Source organism: Phyllobates terribilis, unplaced genomic scaffold (assembly GCF_046119375.1).
Source record: "Phyllobates terribilis strain yellow unplaced genomic scaffold, ASM4611937v1 Scaffold_2__4_contigs__length_985480577, whole genome shotgun sequence".
Classification (NCBI taxonomy): Eukaryota; Metazoa; Chordata; class Amphibia; order Anura; family Dendrobatidae; genus Phyllobates; species Phyllobates terribilis.
The window spans coordinates 411743554-411761885 of NW_027362762.1; the positions used below are offsets into that span (position 1 = coordinate 411743554).

Consider the following 18332-nt stretch of genomic DNA (forward strand, 5'->3'; position numbering starts at 1 on the left):
GTCCCTGTGTCTTTTATTCACGCCGCACGCTGACCGCCGGCATGCGGCATGCTTCCCGATTGTCATGTGTCATCTGGGTGACGCACATCCTGCCGGATACATACTCACATCCGGCTCTTGCAGTGCACCGTGGAACGCATAGTGCTGCGCATGCGCGGGCACGGATCCCGCAGTCATCTCGTGCGCACGCGCACCCGCTCAGATCAGAGGCCGCTATACCTCCAAGCAATCCGCCATGGAGGCAGCTCCAGCCCCCAAACATAAACCGCATTAGAGGAACCGCCTTATAAGACAGTACCAACACCAATGTAGATGATCATGCCCGCCCACATGGGCCTGTCAAAATGATCATAAACTACAGTTAAAAGGTCAATTCCTGGACATGATAATTAGACATCCAACATACCAGACCAAAAAGACGCGGAAAAAACATATAGAGGCCAAGGAGGTCGGTCTCATCAAATACAGACCAGATATACGATTAGATGGTATATTAGAGTCCCTGAACTCGCATGTCGTGCTAAAATGTGACTAAAAAACGTGGGAGAGGACATGGTGAGGAAGGGGTGGGAAGGGAACAGATGGAGGAACTATTGCTGGTTCAACGGACTAAGCCCTCTCTAAGCTAGTCCCTACCTACCGTGGAGGTTGGCACCCTAGGGGGACTGCGCAAGTGGCACCCCCACTCAACGGCGGCTATCCCTCACTAACTGGGTCCCTGTACTGACCCTATTATAAAAAAGAAGTGAAGGAAAGTTGTTCATTAAGGCCATGAGGCTGCATGGTTCTCAACCAAAAGATCCATTTACATTCCTTCTGTAGGATCTTTTGGTCCCAATTCCCACCTCTGACTGGAGCCCTGATTCTATCAATGCCTACAAATCGCAAGCAGTCTAAGTTGCCGCTATGAACATTGTTAATATGATTGGCAACTGGAGTATCCCTTTTATTGATGATGTCTCGTATATATTCCCTAATCCTCCTCCTGAACTCACGTTTAGTCTTTCCCACATATTCGACACCACAGTCACACGTGGCCTTATAGACCACCCCAGCAGTACGGCAGTTGATGAACTGTCGGATGGTATAGTATTTACCCGTCACGTTACTGCTGAAGCCTTTGGCCTGTGCCACCGATACACAGGCACTGCAATGACCACACTTAAAGCACCCTTTGACTAGGGTGCCTAACCAAGATGGATGTGAATTGAGTGTAAAATGACTGTGGACCAATCTTTCCTTTAAAGACCTACCCCTGCGATGGGTGAACCGGTGATTTATCTGGACCAGATATTAAAACCATTTGTGGGGTCCTTGAGCTCGCATGTCCGTGACACTACAGATCTACTGGGCAAGTTGAATGGTATTTGTCTAGAGCCTGATATGATTCTAGGCAGTATACAGTACAGACCAAAAGTTTGGACACACCTTCTCATTTAAAGATTTTTCTGTATTTTCATGACTATGAAAATTGTACATTCACACTGAAGGCATCTGACGCGCCCCCTGGGACATATTCCTTTTTGAGGGGAATACCCGGCACCGGATCAGATGGGGGGTTGTAGTCTCCGAGCGGCTGTGACCCGGTCCCGTGCCCAGGGCGTCAAGCTCAGTGTTATGTGGCAGCTTTACAGATGTTACTAAAGTTCTTTTGTGTCGACTACGCCACCCGTTGTGATGCGGTCACTGTGGCCGCCGCTGCAGCAGGGTCCGCTGAGGCTGATCGTGGATGCGCAGCTTGGTGGAATAACCCCCAACGGGAGGGGTATAGCCTCAGAGGGGACAGGCGCAGAGGATGGGGGTTGTGGTGGTGCGGTGCAGCCGGCAATGAAGACAGACTCGGGTTGTGCAGTTAAGGGTGTTTACTTACTGCAGATGTTGTACTGGTCACTCCAGCTGCTAGTGACCACCCGAGCCGTGCTGCGTCCACCAGGTCCTGGATCCAGCCAACCCCCAAACAAGTCCGGAGCGTGGCCCTGAGCTCTCCCTCTGTCCTTTCTTCAGCCGTCCCCACCAGGGATTCACCTAGGTCCAGCTCCCTCGGGCCTTCTTTTGGGACACCCTTGGCCCTGGGTTCCCTGACCCTGCATGTGGTGTGCCTTCGGGGTGAATGTGGTGGGTGACCGTGACAGACACTGCCCACGGTCTCCGGTCTCTGGCTGGGGATTGTTTTTGCCCCCACCAGCTTGGGTTCCGGTACCCTGATGCTGACTCCTCACCCGGTGCTCTAATTTGGGTTCTTGGGTCCCTTCAGTCTTCCCCCTCTGGGTCTTTCTCTGCTCCACTCTCTCTCTCTCCAGGGCTGCTGTTTCCTGCTCTCTGCATCAGACTTGTCCTCTGCAGCTGACTGACTCTCTGCGTCTGACCCTGATTCTAGTTGGTGCCCTCCTTATATATCCCTCTATGTGTGAGCTCAGGTGACCAGCACCCAATGAGCTCCTATCACTACCCAGACTGCTCCCCCTATCTGCCCCTACACTACATGGGATGTTCCACCCCCCTCCCACTCCAGCCAGGAACAGGCTCGGTTGTACCTGCACATTTCTAAGTGGGAGTACCGTCGGCCTGCTCCTCTGGAATGGGATGTATGCAGTGCATGCAGTCTATCTGAGCTCAGTTCCACACTCCATCCTTACCCGGGAGTGGAATATCACACCTCTGGGTTGAGGTGCAATACCCCTGTAGCAGCCGAATCCTCAGGGTGCTACATTCCCCCCTGGTAAATCACAGCACGTCCTCGGGCTGTAAGACATAAAACACCAAAACATACAAATTTTTCATATAAACATATAAAACATATAAGACATTATATATATAACATATCTTATCAGATAAAACTTTCTCGTAGACTTCTCTTGTCTCTGGTTCCTCCTCCGGACACTGTGCAACGTGTGTCCGGGAAAAGTGCGACAGTCTCTTAGAAAATCTGGTTTTCTATAAAACCGGTAGGGGGCGCTTTAGGACGCGCAACTATATACAGGGAAGTTGGAAGTTGGCCGCTCTCAGTCCTCGGCCAGTTAGAGGAAAGGGAATGGCTGCTCACAGTCCTCAGCCTGTAGGATGAAGGGGTTAACGGGTAAACAGTTCACTGGTCCCAACGGGGACTATTTTAGCAGCAGCAACAGTTCCAGTTTCAGTTCCTTTATACCCTGATTGGGTAACTATTTACATCACTTCTCGGCCGCACTCAACGGCGTCTTCCTCCTGCTCTTTCTTGATATGGTGTTGCTTCAGACCCGTCCGGGTCCTCTGGCTCCTCCTCTCCGTACCGCAACTCCTCCTCCGTCAAGCGGTGTACGTGGAGGGCGTAAGGTCCTTTGGCACACTTGTGCCGGGTGAAAGTGACCTCGTCTCCGACGTAGAGGTCACGGCCTTTGTGACCTTCCGGCAGGTGGGACTCGACGTCTCTGCGAGTCACAAAAACGTCACCGCGGTTGTTACGGTCCCGAATAAAGCCCCACCCATGCTGCGGGTTGAACTTTATCACTGTCCCGATGGTGCGGGGACAATGCGCTGCACGGGGGTTCCTCCTAGTCCGGCTCTTCTGCTCCGCGCTCCGGATTTGGGCCTGTTGTTCTCTGACCCGCCTCTCCTCCCGTTCTCTCGTAAACTCTGCTAGCTGCTGACGACAACACTCAGTCCGCTCAGCGGCGACTGCCCGAGTTTCCTGAGTGAACCCCATTAGATCTTCTCCGGTGGGGTCCCACTCAAACTGTGCGTCTTCCAAAGGAGGCGAGACCCGAGTCACGGGCTTCGGAGCCGGGATCAGGGGCTCACACAAGGGCCCTCGTCTCTGTTGCCGCCCCAGCTCATGGTATCCTTCGGGCCAGATGAAGGGCTGCCCGTCCGGTCATGTGAGCTGGCTGAAGAGGTCCTCCCCCAGGTGTGGCACCCTTGGTATTGCGGGCGCGGGCGCGGTGGTGATGGCGCCCGGGTTGCCCAGGCCTTGCGGCCAGGCCTGGGGCACCTGGAAGGTGAAGGGCACCGTTAGGACGGCGGCGCCCTGGGCTACCTGGCCTTGCGGCCAGGCCGGAGGCTCCGCGGAGGTAGGGGGCGCTGTTGGTGGTGCGGCGCCCGGGGGTACTAGGCCTTGCGACCAGGCTGGTGGTATTTCCTGCTTTGTCACGCTCCGGGTCGAGGCGCGTGACATCACAGGGGTCGCTGCGGCGGCTTCCGGTCGGGGCCTAGTCCATAGCGGTGACATGGCGGCTACGGGCACAGCAGGGGGACTTTCGGGCTCTGCGACGGGGAGCTGGGGCAGGTAAGCGGTGTCACGGCTTGGGGTATAGGCGTCCCCTTTACCTGCCTCCATGCGTTCGGCTCCCTCCTCGGCGCCGTCTCCGGCCTTGGGTCCTCCTGCGCCATCCTCAGAGGCGGTCTGCTTCCTCTTCCAGGGTAGCGTGCTCCGTTGACTGGTCTCTGGTTGCTGGGCCATCTCCCGGCTCCACTCCGCCAGTATCTCGCGCTGTACCCGGGCCATCCTCCTTGCGAGGCCCTCCAGGGCAGTTTGTGCACACTCCCGGTCTCGGGGGAGCTGCGCTAAGATCTCCGCTAGACCTAGCGGGGTTGTGGACTCTAGCAGGCTCCTGACCATCGGGTCGGTGCTGCTCTGCTCTGCTTCCGGCAGGCTCCTGGCCAGCGGGCCGGTGCTGCTCTGCCCTCCTTCCTCGGTCTCTAGCAGACTCCTGGCCAGCGGGCCGGTGCTGTTCTGCTTTCTCTCCATCTCCGGGTGAGCTCCTCCGCTACTCCTCGTTAGACCTCTTGCCTCCGGGTGCGCTCGCTCCAGACTCCTCCAAGCGACACCCATCTTTTCTCTTCTCTTTCGTCTCCTCCCACTTCGAGGGCGGTCCCGGGGCAACTCGGTGACTGTCAGCTCCAGGGGGAGTTCTTTCACGCTGACAGACACCTCCAGCATCACAGTCTCTGTTGGTGGGGGCGGTTTCCACTTTTGGCGCCATTTTCTGTCCTGGCCCACGATGGGAGGTGGCCTCTTGCCCTCCTTTGGCACGCCCATAATGGCGTCCGCTGCTCTTCCAAGGCGGGAAATCTGCGGTTTTGGCGGGAAGCGTCGCCCAGTGGCGGGAAACTCTGCAGATGGCGGGAACAAGCTGGAAATGGCGGACAATCGGCGGGAAACGACTGGTGATGGAGTCCGATGGCGTGGACCCTCCGGAACCGGCAGGAGACTTCTTTCTGAGGTAAACTTGCACTTTTCTTCAGGCACGCAGTACCCGGGTGTTGCGGGCACGTAATCCTGCCGACTACGCCAAAGTTGACGCGCCCCCTGGGACATATTCCTTTTTGAGGGGAATACCCGGCACCGGATCAGATGGGGGGTTGTAGTCTCCGAGCGGCTGTGACCCGGTCCTGTGCCCAGGGCGTCAAGCTCAGTGTTATGTGGCAGCTTTACAGATGTTACTAAAGTTCTTTTGTGTCGACTACGCCACCCGTTGTGATGCGGTCACTGTGGCCGCCGCTGCAGCAGGGTCCGCTGAGGCTGATCGTGGATGCGCAGCTTGGTGGAATAACCCCCAAAGGGAGGGGTATAGCCTCAGAGGGGACAGGCGCAGAGGATGGGGGTTGTGGTGGTGCGGTGCAGCCGGCAATGAAGACAGACTCGGGTTGTGCAGTTAAGGGTGTTTACTTACTGCAGATGTTGTACTGGTCACTCCAGCTGCTAGTGACCACCCGAGCCGTGCTGCGTCCACCAGGTCCTGGATCCAGCCAACCCCCAAACAAGTCCGGAGCGTGGCCCTGAGCTCTCCCTCTGTCCTTTCTTCAGCCGTCCCCACCAGGGATTCACCTAGGTCCAGCTCCCTCGGGCCTTCTTTTGGGACACCCTTGGCCCTGGGTTCCCTGACCCTGCATGTGGTGTGCCTTCGGGGTGAATGTGGTGGGTGACCGTGACAGACACTGCCCACGGTCTCCGGTCTCTGGCTGGGGATTGTTTTTGCCCCCACCAGCTTGGGTTCCGGTACCCTGATGCTGACTCCTCACCCGGTGCTCTAATTTGGGTTCTTGGGTCCCTTCAGTCTTCCCCCTCTGGGTCTTTCTCTGCTCCACTCTCTCTCTCTCCAGGGCTGCTGTTTCCTGCTCTCTGCATCAGACTTGTCCTCTGCAGCTGACTGACTCTCTGCGTCTGACCCTGATTCTAGTTGGTGCCCTCCTTATATATCCCTCTATGTGTGAGCTCAGGTGACCAGCACCCAATGAGCTCCTATCACTACCCAGACTGCTCCCCCTATCTGCCCCTACACTACATGGGATGTTCCACCCCCCTCCCACTCCAGCCAGGAACAGGCTCGGTTGTACCTGCACATTTCTAAGTGGGAGTACCGTCGGCCTGCTCCTCTGGAATGGGATGTATGCAGTGCATGCAGTCTATCTGAGCTCAGTTCCACACTACATCCTTACCCGGGAGTGGAATATCACACCTCTGGGTTGAGGTGCAATACCCCTGTAGCAGCCGAATCCTCAGGGTGCTACACATCAAAACTATGTATTAACACATGTGGAATTATATACTTAACAAAAAAAGTGTGAAACAACTGAAAATATGTCTTATATTCTAGGTTTTTCAAAGTAGCTACCTTTTGCTTTGATGACTGCTTTGCACACTCTTGGCATTCTCTTGATGAGCTTCAAGAGGTAGTCACCGCAAATGGTTTTCACTTCACAGGTGTGCCCTGTCAGGTTTAATAAGTGTGATTTCTTGCCTTATAAATGGGGTTGGGACCATCAGTTGTGTTGTGCAGAAGTCTGGTGGATACACAGCTGATAGTCCTACTGAATAGACTGTTAGAATTTGTATTATGGCAAGAAAAAATCAGCTAAGTAAAGAAAAATGAGTGGCCATCATTACTTTAAGAAATGAAGGTCAGTCAGTGCGAAAAATTGGGAAAACTTTGAAAGTGTCTCCAAGTGCAGTTGCAAAAACCATCAAGTGCTACAAAGAAACTGGCTCACATGAGGACCGCCGCAGGAAAGGAAGACCAAGAGTCACCTCTGTTTCTGAGGATAAGTTTATCCGAGTCACCAGCCTCAGAAATCGCAGGTTAACAGCAGCTCAGATTAGAGACCAGTTCAATGCCACACAGAGTTCTAGCAGCAGACACATCTCTTCAACAACTGTTAAGAGGAGACTTTGTGCAGCAGGCCTTCATGGTAAAATAGCTGCTAGGAAACCACTGCTAAGGACAGGCAACAAGCAGAAGAGACTTGTTTGGGCTAAAGAACACAAGGAATGGACATTAGACCAGTGGAAATCTGTGCTTTGGTCTGATGAGTCCAAATTTGAGATCTTTGGTTCCAACCACCGTGTCTTTGTGCGACGCAGAAAAGGTGAACGGATGGACTCTACATGCCTGGTTCCCACCGTGAAGCATGGAGGAGGAGGTGTGATGGTGTAGGGGTGCTTTGCTGGTGACACTGTTGGGGATTTATTCAAAATTGAAGGCATACTGAACCAGCATGGCTACCACAGCATCTTGCAGCGGCATGCTATTCCATCCGGTTTGCGTTTAGTTGGACCATCATTTATTTTTCAACAGGACAATGACCCCAAACACACCTCCAGGCTGTGTAATGGCTATTTGACCAAGAAGGAGAGTGATGGGGTGCTACGCTGGATGACCTGGCCTCCACAGTCACCAGACCTAAACCCAATCGAGATGTTTTGGGGTGAGCTGGACGGCAGAGTCAAGGCAAAAGGGCCAACAAGTGCTAAGCATCTCTGGGAACTCCTTCAAGATTATTGGAAGACCATTTCCGGTGACTACCTCTTGAAGCTCATCAAGAGAATGCCAAGAGTGTGCAAAGCAGTCATCAAAGCAAAAGGTGGCTACTTTGAAGAACCTAGAATATAAGACATATTTTCAGTTGTTTCACACTTTTTTGTTAAGTATATAATTCCACATGTGTTAATTCATAGTTTTGATGCCTTCAGTGTGAATGTACAATTTTCATAGTCATAAAAATACAGAAAAATCTATAAATGAGAAGGTGTGTCCAAACTTTTGGTCTGTACTGTAGATGTGGAGGCACTGTACACATCAATTCCACATGACAAGGGTCTTCGGGCCGTGGACCACTATCTGAGTACGAGAGGCCGTCAGTTCCCCAGACATAACAGGTTTATCTTACAATCATTGGAGTTCTGTCTGAAGAACAATTTTTTTTCTATTTGACAATAAGTACTTCCACCTGCTCAGGGGCACAGCGATGGGGTGTCCCTGCGCCCCTTCGTATGCAAATTTGCTCCTGGGCTGGTGGGAGGAAACAATGGTCTTTAGCGAACCTCCGGTCCCCCTATGTGATAGGGTGATCATTTGGTTACGTTATATTGATGACATCTTCATCGTGTGGAAGGGACCTGAGGAATTTTTTAGTGATTTTGTCAAGCAGCTCAACATCAATAACATTGGCTTACGTTTTACGAATGAATGTAACAATGCTGTCCTACCATTTCTTGATGTTTGCATCCGTAAAGGTGATAATGGTGAATTGACTACGAGCAATTACCGGAAACCCACGGCCACTGACTCCTTACTGAGGTGGGAGAGTGGACACCCAGGCCCACTGAAAAAAGGTATCCCTAAGGGGCAATACCTAAGGATTCGCAGAAACTGTTCTGACATCGGCACGTTTAAAGCACAAGCTGATAATTTACGTGAACGGTTTATTGAAAGGATTTTTTGAGGGTACCCCCTAACTGAGGCCTATAAGAATTCCATAAAAAAAGAATGCAGGGATCTACTCATCCCCAGGGTCAACAATAAGGAATCGAACCTAACCCGTTTCATTACTACCTACTCCAATGGAGCTAACTGGGTTAGGGAGATCCTTAAACGCCACTGGCCAGTGTTGTTAATGGATGCAGACATCAAGGATACAGTTGGGGCCCTTCCACAGGTCACCTATCGCAGGAGTAGGTCTTTAAAGGATAGATTGGTCCACAGTCATTTTACAAACAATTCACATCCATCTTGGTTAGGCACCCAAGTCAAGGGGTGCTTTAAGTGTGGTCATTGCAGTGCCTGTGTATCGGTGGCACAGGCCAAAGGCTTCAACAGTAACGTGACGGGTAAATACTATACCATCCGACAGTTCATCAACTGCCGTACTGCTGGGGTGATCTATAAGGCCACGTGTGACTGTGGTGTCGAATATGTGGGAAGGACTAAACGTGAGTTCAGGAGGAGGATTAGGTAACATATACGAGACATCATCAATAAAAGGGATACTCCAGTTGCCAATCATATTAACAATGTTCATAGCGGCAACTTAGACTGCTTGCGATTTGTAGGCATTGATAGAATCAGGGCTCCAGTCAGAGGTGGGAATTGGGACCAAAAGATCCTACAGAAGGAATGTAAATGGATCTTTTGGTTGAGAACCATGCAGCCTCATGGCCTTAATGAACAACTTTCCTTCACTTCTTTTTATAATAGGGTCAGTACAGGGACCCAGTTAGTGAGGGATAGCCACCGTTGAGTGGGGGCGCCACTTGCGCAGTCCCCCTAGGGTGCCAACCTCCACGGTAGGTGGGGACTAGCTTAGAGAGGGTGTAACGGGTCTGGGAGGTGGAACCTCTGAGCTACTATACAAAGGGGCAGTCCTTGTAAGGAAGCGGGTGGCTCCCATCGAAGGCGGGCAGGTAGACACGGCAAGTGACAGGAACAGTCTCTGGGTAGAAGGGCTGGTGGTCACGGCAAGTGACGGGGAAAGTCTCTTGACAGGCGGGTGGTCACGGCAAGTGACAGCAGGGTAAGAGTCTCCAGACAGACAGGTGGTCACGACAAGTGACGGCAAAGCCTCCAGGTAGGCTAGCAGGCGGGTAGCAGGTGAGCGCTCCCAGGTGAGCGGGTAAGAGTCTCTCGGCTGGCTGGTAGGTGGTCACGGCAAGTGACGGCAGAGCCTCCAGGTAGGTTAGCAGGCGGATAGCAGGTGAGCGCTCCCAGGTGAGCGGGTAAGAGTCTCTCGGCTGGCTGGCAGGTGGTCACGGCAAGTGACGGCAGAGCCTCCAGGTAGGCTAGCAGGCGGATAGCAGGTGAGCGCTCCCAGGTGAGCGGGTAAGAGTCTCTCGGCTGGCTGGCAAGTGGTCACGCAGGTATCAGGCAGGTATCAGGTAGGTATCAGGCAGGTATCAGGCAGGTGCCTCCTGATCCACAGGCGGACTGGTCCATAGACAGACTGGCGGATGCTGGTAGACAGACTGTCGGACCGCTGGGAATGCAAGCAGGTAGACAGAGCTGGAAAACAGACTGGCAACGGGACCCGAGGGCTGAAGCAGAGGTGAAAGGCTTGCAACAACCTTGCTCGGGCACCTCCATTTTGGAGGAGGTGCCTTATATATGGGAGCTCCACCGGCAATTGGCCGGGGACTCCTTAGGACAGCGATCGCGGCCCCTTTAAGAGAGAGGGAGCGCGCGCGCGCCCTAAGCACAGTGCCCGGGAAGCAGCGAGCGCTGCCAGCAGCGCGGGAGGAGGACGCCGAGGACGGAGCAGGGAGGTGAGGGGAACGGCGTCTCTGTCTAGCAGGAGGCAGGGACGCCGATGCTACAGAGGGCTTAGTCCGTAGAACCAGCAATAGTTCCTCCATCTGTTCTCTTCCCACCCCTTCCTCACCATGTCCTCTCCCACGTTTTTTAGTCACATTTTAGCACGACATGCGAGTTCAGGGACTCTAATATACCATCTAATCGTATATCTGGTCTGTATTTGATGAGACCGACCTCCTTGGCCTCTATATGTTTTTTCCGCGTAGACTTGTATGGTCTGAGTGGTATATGACATTGCTTAACCACTATCCATTATCATACTCTAATAACTATTTGCTATTATTACGTATTTAGTGCGTTGGTTTATGTGTACTGTTTTTCATTTGTGGTAGTGTATGTGTCACATGATTTTCACTTTGTATGGGTCTCTATGATTTTTGGTGAGACACATTTTTGTCTGGAGGGCCCTATATCCCTAGGGGTTCCACCACATCATACCATTGGATTTAGCTAGGTCAAGTCTCAATTAGGCTGACCCCACATTTGCTATCATTTTTTCAGTCAGTACACTGTGTGTGTCTTTTTACATGCTTTGTGTCTAGTATTGTCCAGCATCCAGCTGTTTTATAAAAAAGGTATAGTAAAGAGACATTGTTTTATCTTTTGCTAATTATAATCTAATATTGGGTACCACTTTTTCGCTACATATGTCTTCCACTAAGCAGAATCCGCTCATTGTACATATCCTGAGTGCTATCATCTGGGTAAGGATTGCAGAGCACTGTCACTCACATCGGAAATGTTACATCCCAAACTTTCCCTCCATGACTATTACCTTGCTAGAATACATTACAACCTGTAAAAACTTGTACGCTTGTTGACTTGTACAAGGTTGCAATTTGGCACATCTGACAGGCCTGAGGGCACTTCATAGTTCTAATGAAATAATAGCATTATGGTTTTACTCTGATCCAAGGCTTAAATTAGTTATTCACTGACAGAATGTTTATACCACATAACAAAGACTAAGAACTAAAATCTAAAGATTCACCTATTGCGCTGGGAGGGGGAAGCATGACCAGACCTGAAAAATATGTCCAATTGCAGTATGTTAGCAGAAAACCTGAAGCAGTCGTGACTAAAGGCAGCCTAGCCATCTGTGTATTTTATATGTAAATGGGACAATTTTTTGCTCTTTGTTGTGATTCAATTTTTCAATCTGATTAATTGTATGGTATTTAAAGAGGACCTGTCACCAGGTCAGAAGGGGGCAGTTTTTGCTCTTGTTTTATTCTCACTGCTCGCTGAGTATTTCGTTGTTTTATTTTCAAATCTAACATACGGTTTCAGAGATACGGGCCTTTTTATTTAGCTCTTATTTTTAAGATCTTTACCAAGAGGGCGTTGCTTACAGCATTCTCTGGGGTCTTTAAGCTCACTGCATAATTACAATGTGAACAATGCCCCCTTGGTAAAAATCATAAGATTTAGCACTTAATGGAATGTTATGCTCTGTTGCTGCTTTGAAGAAGTCTTCAGAAGTAACATTAGAACCTCTAATTCATCACTCGACTCGTGGTCCCTTTTTTGTGCTGACGAAGCTCCTTAAATCATGGTCACGGGGACATGTGACCTCTTTTTCTATGACTACCAGTGGAACTTCATTACATGTAAAATCACAGCATACTAGAGACTTAATGAGACGCTCATCTTTCTTAATATGGCTGCCTTGTCTACCCCCAACCTAACTGTTGGCCATGCTTTCTGGAAAATTGTTATGATTATAAAAATAAGGAACTGCATTTCCTTGAATGCTTTGTGATATCTTTACATTCTAATAGTATTGACCTGATGAACTGTTCCTGTAGCAAAATACAATGCTGCTGTATGGCAAAATATTAAGAATAATTGGATATGATGAACATTTTAAAGTAGTAATGAAATTTACTGCAAAATCTTTAAGATTTTATGTTGTATCAATAATCTGAACTTTGAAAGATAGGAAATAGGGACATGCCTTGTGCAGCACACAGTATGATGTCCCCACAGTGCACTCCCCCATACAGTATGATGCCCCCCCATGTACACGGTATGACATTTGCTGGGCTTGTGTACAGCACACAGCAGATACTGAGCAGGACAGGACAATCTGGTCACCACTTGTACATTCCAGACCAGATACATGATGTAGCAACATAACTCCAATCTTTATAATTCATACATAGGACCAGGAGGAGGCACTCAGCTGGAGCAGATGGAGTTATACATGGGCATGTTCTGTTAGTTACCACTTAGTTATCAGCTCCTGGATATCTCTGTGTTCCCGGAAGCTGAATGTTCGGTTCAGCTGTGGATAAAACATAAATTTAGCACCAAACCAATTGCCTCCCTGCACAATTGCCCTTCTACACAAAAAACTTATCGCAGCCATGCAAACGTTTCGCCTACTTACTGTATCAGTGGATTGATGTATATGATCCTTCAAGTTCAGCCCCTTACGGTTCTGGGGACATATTTATATTTTTGCTCATAGTTATTCACAGACGGTGCAGAGGACTCAGGCGGAATGGTGGACATGCTGCAAACTTCTTGGGATAGCTTCCCAAATCTGGGAACATCTTGCTGGATCCGGGCAGTTGGGAAGCGTTGTATTGTTACTATATCGTGAACATTAAAAAAGGGGTCCTCTCAGAACGGGAAAGAAAGAGACCGGGAGAGAGAGAAAAAGACCAGGAGGGAACAATACAGAGAAAATCATTGTGGCTGGATATGCAACGGAGTTCGAGAACATTGTGTTAAATCTTGTGATGGACAACGATTATTTTTCCATGCCATAATAAATAGCTCGTTTTACCCTTAGATGGACTGGAAGGGAAAAGACCTGTTTGAGTTGGTGTGCAAACATCTGGTCCTGAAAGAGACTTGGTTTTTTGGCCTGCAATATTTGGCGAGTGGGGTGGACACCTGGCTGAAGCTGGATAAAAAGGTAACAGAATTTGACTTGTACTCTATACAGTATTTGTATGGCTTAGCTTATCTCTTGTGGTGTAGGGTGCTGCCAATTACTGTGACAATAAAGATGATTATAAAATGATCAAGTAGCAGGAGCGCACAATTGTACTCTGGTCCATAGACCACGCTGCCAAACTATACTGCTTCCAGGGGCCACAATAATGAATTAAAGGGATTATTCTATGTAACATACCTGGCGGCGTCCTTGCATAGTGGTCCATCTCCCACTGTGCAAGAGCGCGCACTTGATCTCCTGTCCAGAATGTCTCTCTGGCTTTCCTCCTTGCTGTCTGTTTGTCTGTTTTGGCTGCATAGGGCGACGCCCGCTGAACTTCCTGTTTCTTGTACCTGCTGCGGACACGCCCCTGTTGCACCTTCAGCCTATTGCTGTCCATCTTTGGGTATTTATACCACCTTCTTCCTCAAGATGGCGCCTGAGCATAGTGTTTCTTTCAGTGTGTGCTTGCACTCTGAAGGTGCCAGGTCCCGTTCTGTGTTCTCTTGTCTGCCTATCCTGGAGGCTGTATTTCCAGGCCTGTCTGAACACGCTCCTAGCCTGTTCCTCCTGCCTTCTAGGGGCCGATTACCTAGACCTGTTCCTGTATCTTGTCTGACCTGTCTGAACACGCTCCTAGCCTGTTCCTCTCGCCTTCTAGGGGCTGATTACCTAGACCCGCTCCTGTATCTTGTCTGTCCTGTCTGAACACGCTCCTTGCCTGTTCGTCCTGCCTCTCTGGGGGCCTTATTCCCAGACCCGCTCCTGTATCCCGCTGCAGTGTCGGTCTCCTCCGTACACTCAGTTCCAGTCTGAACTCTCTCCTATCCTTTACCTGTTTTGCCTCTATGTCCGTTCCCTTCCTTTTTCTGCAGAGTCTGAACTCGTACCTAACTCCTGCTTGTTGTCTCTGTACTCCCGTTTGTGAGTTTGTGGTCCACTCGCTACTTCACTGCAAGTACCCTGTGGGTGTCTGGCTCTGCCTTTCCCTTCCTGTCTGTTCCGTGTGAACAGAGGCCTGTCCCCCCTACTCAGCCTAGCCTGCTCTGACTCCTTTGCTCACCGCTCTGGCGGTTCTAGCCTGCTCTGACTCCTTTGCTCACCGCTCCGGCGGTTCTAGTCTGCTCTGACTCCTTTGCTTACCGCTCCGGCGGTTCTAGCCTGCTCTGACTCCTTGCTCACTGCTCCGGCAGTCCTGTCCTGCCCTGCTTCTGCCCGCTGCTCCGGCAGTCCTGTCCTGCCCTGCTTCTGCCCGCTGCTCCGGCAGTCCTGTCCTGCCCTGCTTCTGCCCGCTGCTCCGGCAGTCCTGTCCTGCCCTGCTTCTGCCCGCTGCTCCGGCAGTCCTGTCCTGCCCTGCTTGTGCTCGCTGCTCCTGCAGCCCTGTCCTGCTCTGTTCTTGCCCACCGCTTCGGGCGTTCCCTCTCTGCTGTGGTTGTCTACCGCATCTGCGGTTCAGTGACCCAGTCTGTACTGGGTCTTAACCTTTCTGTGCTCCAGCCCGTCCTTTCGGCCAGTACCTCCCTGCCTGCATACTCGCCTGTATCCACCCATCTGCATACCTGCCGTGTTTGCTTATATCCACCAGTCTGTGCCTGCCTAACCTGCCTGTTCCTGAGTCCCAGTGTGTACTGGGTCCTATCCCGCCTGTGTTCCTACCTGCTAGTGCCTCCCTGTCTGCACTCTAGCTGCGCTTGCCTTTACCCGCCTGCCTGCATACCAGTCGTGCCTGCCTATACCCTCCAGTCTGTGCGCCAGCCTAACCAGCCTGATCCAGTAATCCCTGTGTGGGTCAACCCCCGTGTCCGGAGTTTGACCTGGAGTAGCACCTGGTCCCTCTGCCCGGTTTCTCCCTGGTGCACTGGCGTCGTATGCCGTCGTGCCATCTTGGTCGGATCGGCCAGATACTTAGTCACGCCCCTCCAGGCACTCTCCGGTTCATGGTCCAGTGGAATCACTACAATCACACGCACACGCCGCTCAGCCCGGGCGTGTGCATAACAGCATGCTCAGGCCATGGTTCCCGTTGAGCCCCACGGCCTTCGCTCTCTGAGAAGTTTTCCAGCGACTACATGCATTAAAATAAATAAATAAAATTTTTTTTTTCCTTTAGCTGAGTTCCAGGCGAATTACACACCCGTCCAGATGGATCTATCTGCTCTCGTTCCTGCGGATCCGCTACGTTATTATGGGGATCCAAGACAAAGTCGTGCATTTGTGGAGCAATGCATGCTACACTTCAAGTTCTACCCTCTATGTTTTCCCACCGATCGGGTTAAGGTGGCATTCATTATGTCTTACCTGGCGGGTGATGCCTTGGAATGGATCAACCCCCTATATGAAACACAGGATCCGATCCTCCTGGACCTAATGGCCTTCCTGGTGGCCTTTCTAATGGTCTTCGATGATCCTAACCCGGAGGCTCCTGCTGAAGCTTCACTTCCCAATATCCCGGAGCAGCCCCAATGGGTAATGTGTGTGGGTAGCGCAATAGTCCTCCAGCCCAATGAGACTACTGCCCACCCAGAATCCTCACAGGGTGACTACGCTTTCCGGAATACTTCTCCCAACCTCAAGAGGCAGTCCAGACGTGCTAGACGTAGAGGCAAGCCGTCACGCCAGGGTCTGTCCTCCCTGAGACCTCCTGACCCCAACCTTGAAGTCCCTACTGAAGCTTCATCTCCCTGTATCCCGGAGAAGCCCCAACGGGTAATGTGCGTGGGTAGTGCACCAGTTCTCCTGCCCGAAGAGACTTCTGCCCATCCAGACTCCACACAGGAGAACTTCCTGCACCCGGCATCAGATGCTTCACCCACTTTAACCGGTGTGCATGTCCAAGGATGCTCCAAAGCTGTGGTTACCTCAGAGTCTGTGCACCTCTACTACCTGGCGGAGGACCCCCTGTTGCCTCCTGAATCCTCCGGGATACCACTCGATGACAAATGGAGAGAGACTTCTCTACACCCAGTACTCGATACTTTGTCCGCTTCGTCCTGTGAGCCTGACAATGGGTACCCCAAAGTGGTAGTTACCCCCGAGTCTCTACACCCCTCCGACCAGGCGGAGGACCTCCAGTTGTCTCCAGAACCCTTCGGGGTGCCACCTGGTGGTGAATGGACAGAGACTTTCCTATATCCTGGATCTGATACCTCGCTTGCTTCGTCCAGTGAGTCCGACCTAGTGTACTCTGAAGCAGAGGTTACCCGTGAGTCTCTACACCCCTCTGACCAGGTGGAGGACCTCCAGTTGTCTCCAGAACCCTTCGGGGTGCCACCTGGTGGTGAATGGACAGAGACTTTCCTATACTCGGTACCCGATACCTCGCCTGCTTCGTCCAGTGAGTCCGACCTAGTGTACTCTGAAGCAGATGTTTTCTCTGAGCCTCGGCACTCTTCTGACCCGGCGGAGGACCTCCAGTTGTTTCCTGAATCCTCCGGGGTACCACCAGATAACAAAGAGACAGTGACTTTTCCTCATTATGTACCTGATAACCCGTCTATTTCTTCCTGTGAGCTTGACAAGATGTACCTCGAAGCAGAGATTACCCCCAAGTCTCTGTCCCCCTCCAACCCGGTGGAGGACTTCCAGTTGTCTCCTGTACCCTCTGGGGTGCCACCTGAAAATATGTGGAGAGAGACTTCCTTGTGTGCTGTTCCTGGTACTCCACCCGTTTCGTCTGTTGCTAAGGGTGGCTGGATGGGAGGTAGCATCCTAGCTAACCAGAGGAGACCAGTTTTTCCGGTGGACAGTGGAAGTGATCTCTTCGAAGTGAAGAATTGGCCCTCGAATTCCCTGCGGAAGATTCTGGCAGGCCTGAAGAAGAGGGGGCGTAAGGGGGGGGGTACTGTAACATACCTGGCGGCGTCCTTGCATAGTGGTCCATCTCCCACTGTGCAAGAGCGCGCACTTGATCTCCTGTCCAGAATGTCTCTCTGGCTTTCCTCCTTGCTGTCTGTTTGTCTGTTTTGGCTGCATAGGGCGACGCCCGCTGAACTTCCTGTTTCTTGTACCTGCTGCGGACACGCCCCTGTTGCACCTTCAGCCTATTGCTGTCCATCTTTGGGTATTTATACCACCTTCTTCCTCAAGATGGCGCCTGAGCATAGTGTTTCTTTCAGTGTGTGCTTGCACTCTGAAGGTGCCAGGTCCCGTTCTGTGTTCTCTTGTCTGCCTATCCTGGAGGCTGTATTTCCAGGCCTGTCTGAACACGCTCCTAGCCTGTTCCTCCTGCCTTCTAGGGGCCGATTACCTAGACCTGTTCCTGTATCTTGTCTGACCTGTCTGAACACGCTCCTAGCCTGTTCCTCTCGCCTTCTAGGGGCTGATTACCTAGACCCGCTCCTGTATCTTGTCTGTCCTGTCTGAACACGCTCCTTGCCTGTTCGTCCTGCCTCTCTGGGGGCCTTATTCCCAGACCCGCTCCTGTATCCCGCTGCAGTGTCGGTCTCCTCCGTACACTCAGTTCCAGTCTGAACTCTCTCCTATCCTTTACCTGTTTTGCCTCTATGTCCGTTCCCTTCCTTTTTCTGCAGAGTCTGAACTCGTACCTAACTCCTGCTTGTTGTCTCTGTACTCCCGTTTGTGAGTTTGTGGTCCACTCGCTACTTCACTGCAAGTACCCTGTGGGTGTCTGGCTCTGCCTTTCCCTTCCTGTCTGTTCCGTGTGAACAGAGGCCTGTCCCCCCTACTCAGCCTAGCCTGCTCTGACTCCTTTGCTCACCGCTCTGGCGGTTCTAGCCTGCTCTGACTCCTTTGCTCACCGCTCCGGCGGTTCTAGTCTGCTCTGACTCCTTTGCTTACCGCTCCGGCGGTTCTAGCCTGCTCTGACT

At 51.6% G+C, this 18332-nt stretch overlaps 1 protein-coding gene across 4 annotated transcripts in view; it reads left to right on the forward strand.

The window, feature by feature from the left end:
* LOC141212812 (merlin-like) overlaps positions 1-18332 on the forward strand; it is a 122880-nt gene that overhangs the window by 33213 nt on the left and 71335 nt on the right. For 3 of the 4 annotated variants that reach the window (XM_073665122.1, XM_073665127.1, XM_073665128.1), the window contains exon 3: positions 13360-13485. The exons of the other annotated variant lie outside the window; for it this stretch is intronic. In XM_073665122.1, coding sequence (XP_073521223.1) covers positions 13360-13485 — 126 coding nt within the window. The remainder of the gene's footprint in view (positions 1-13359; positions 13486-18332) is intronic. 4 annotated transcript variants of the gene reach the window in all.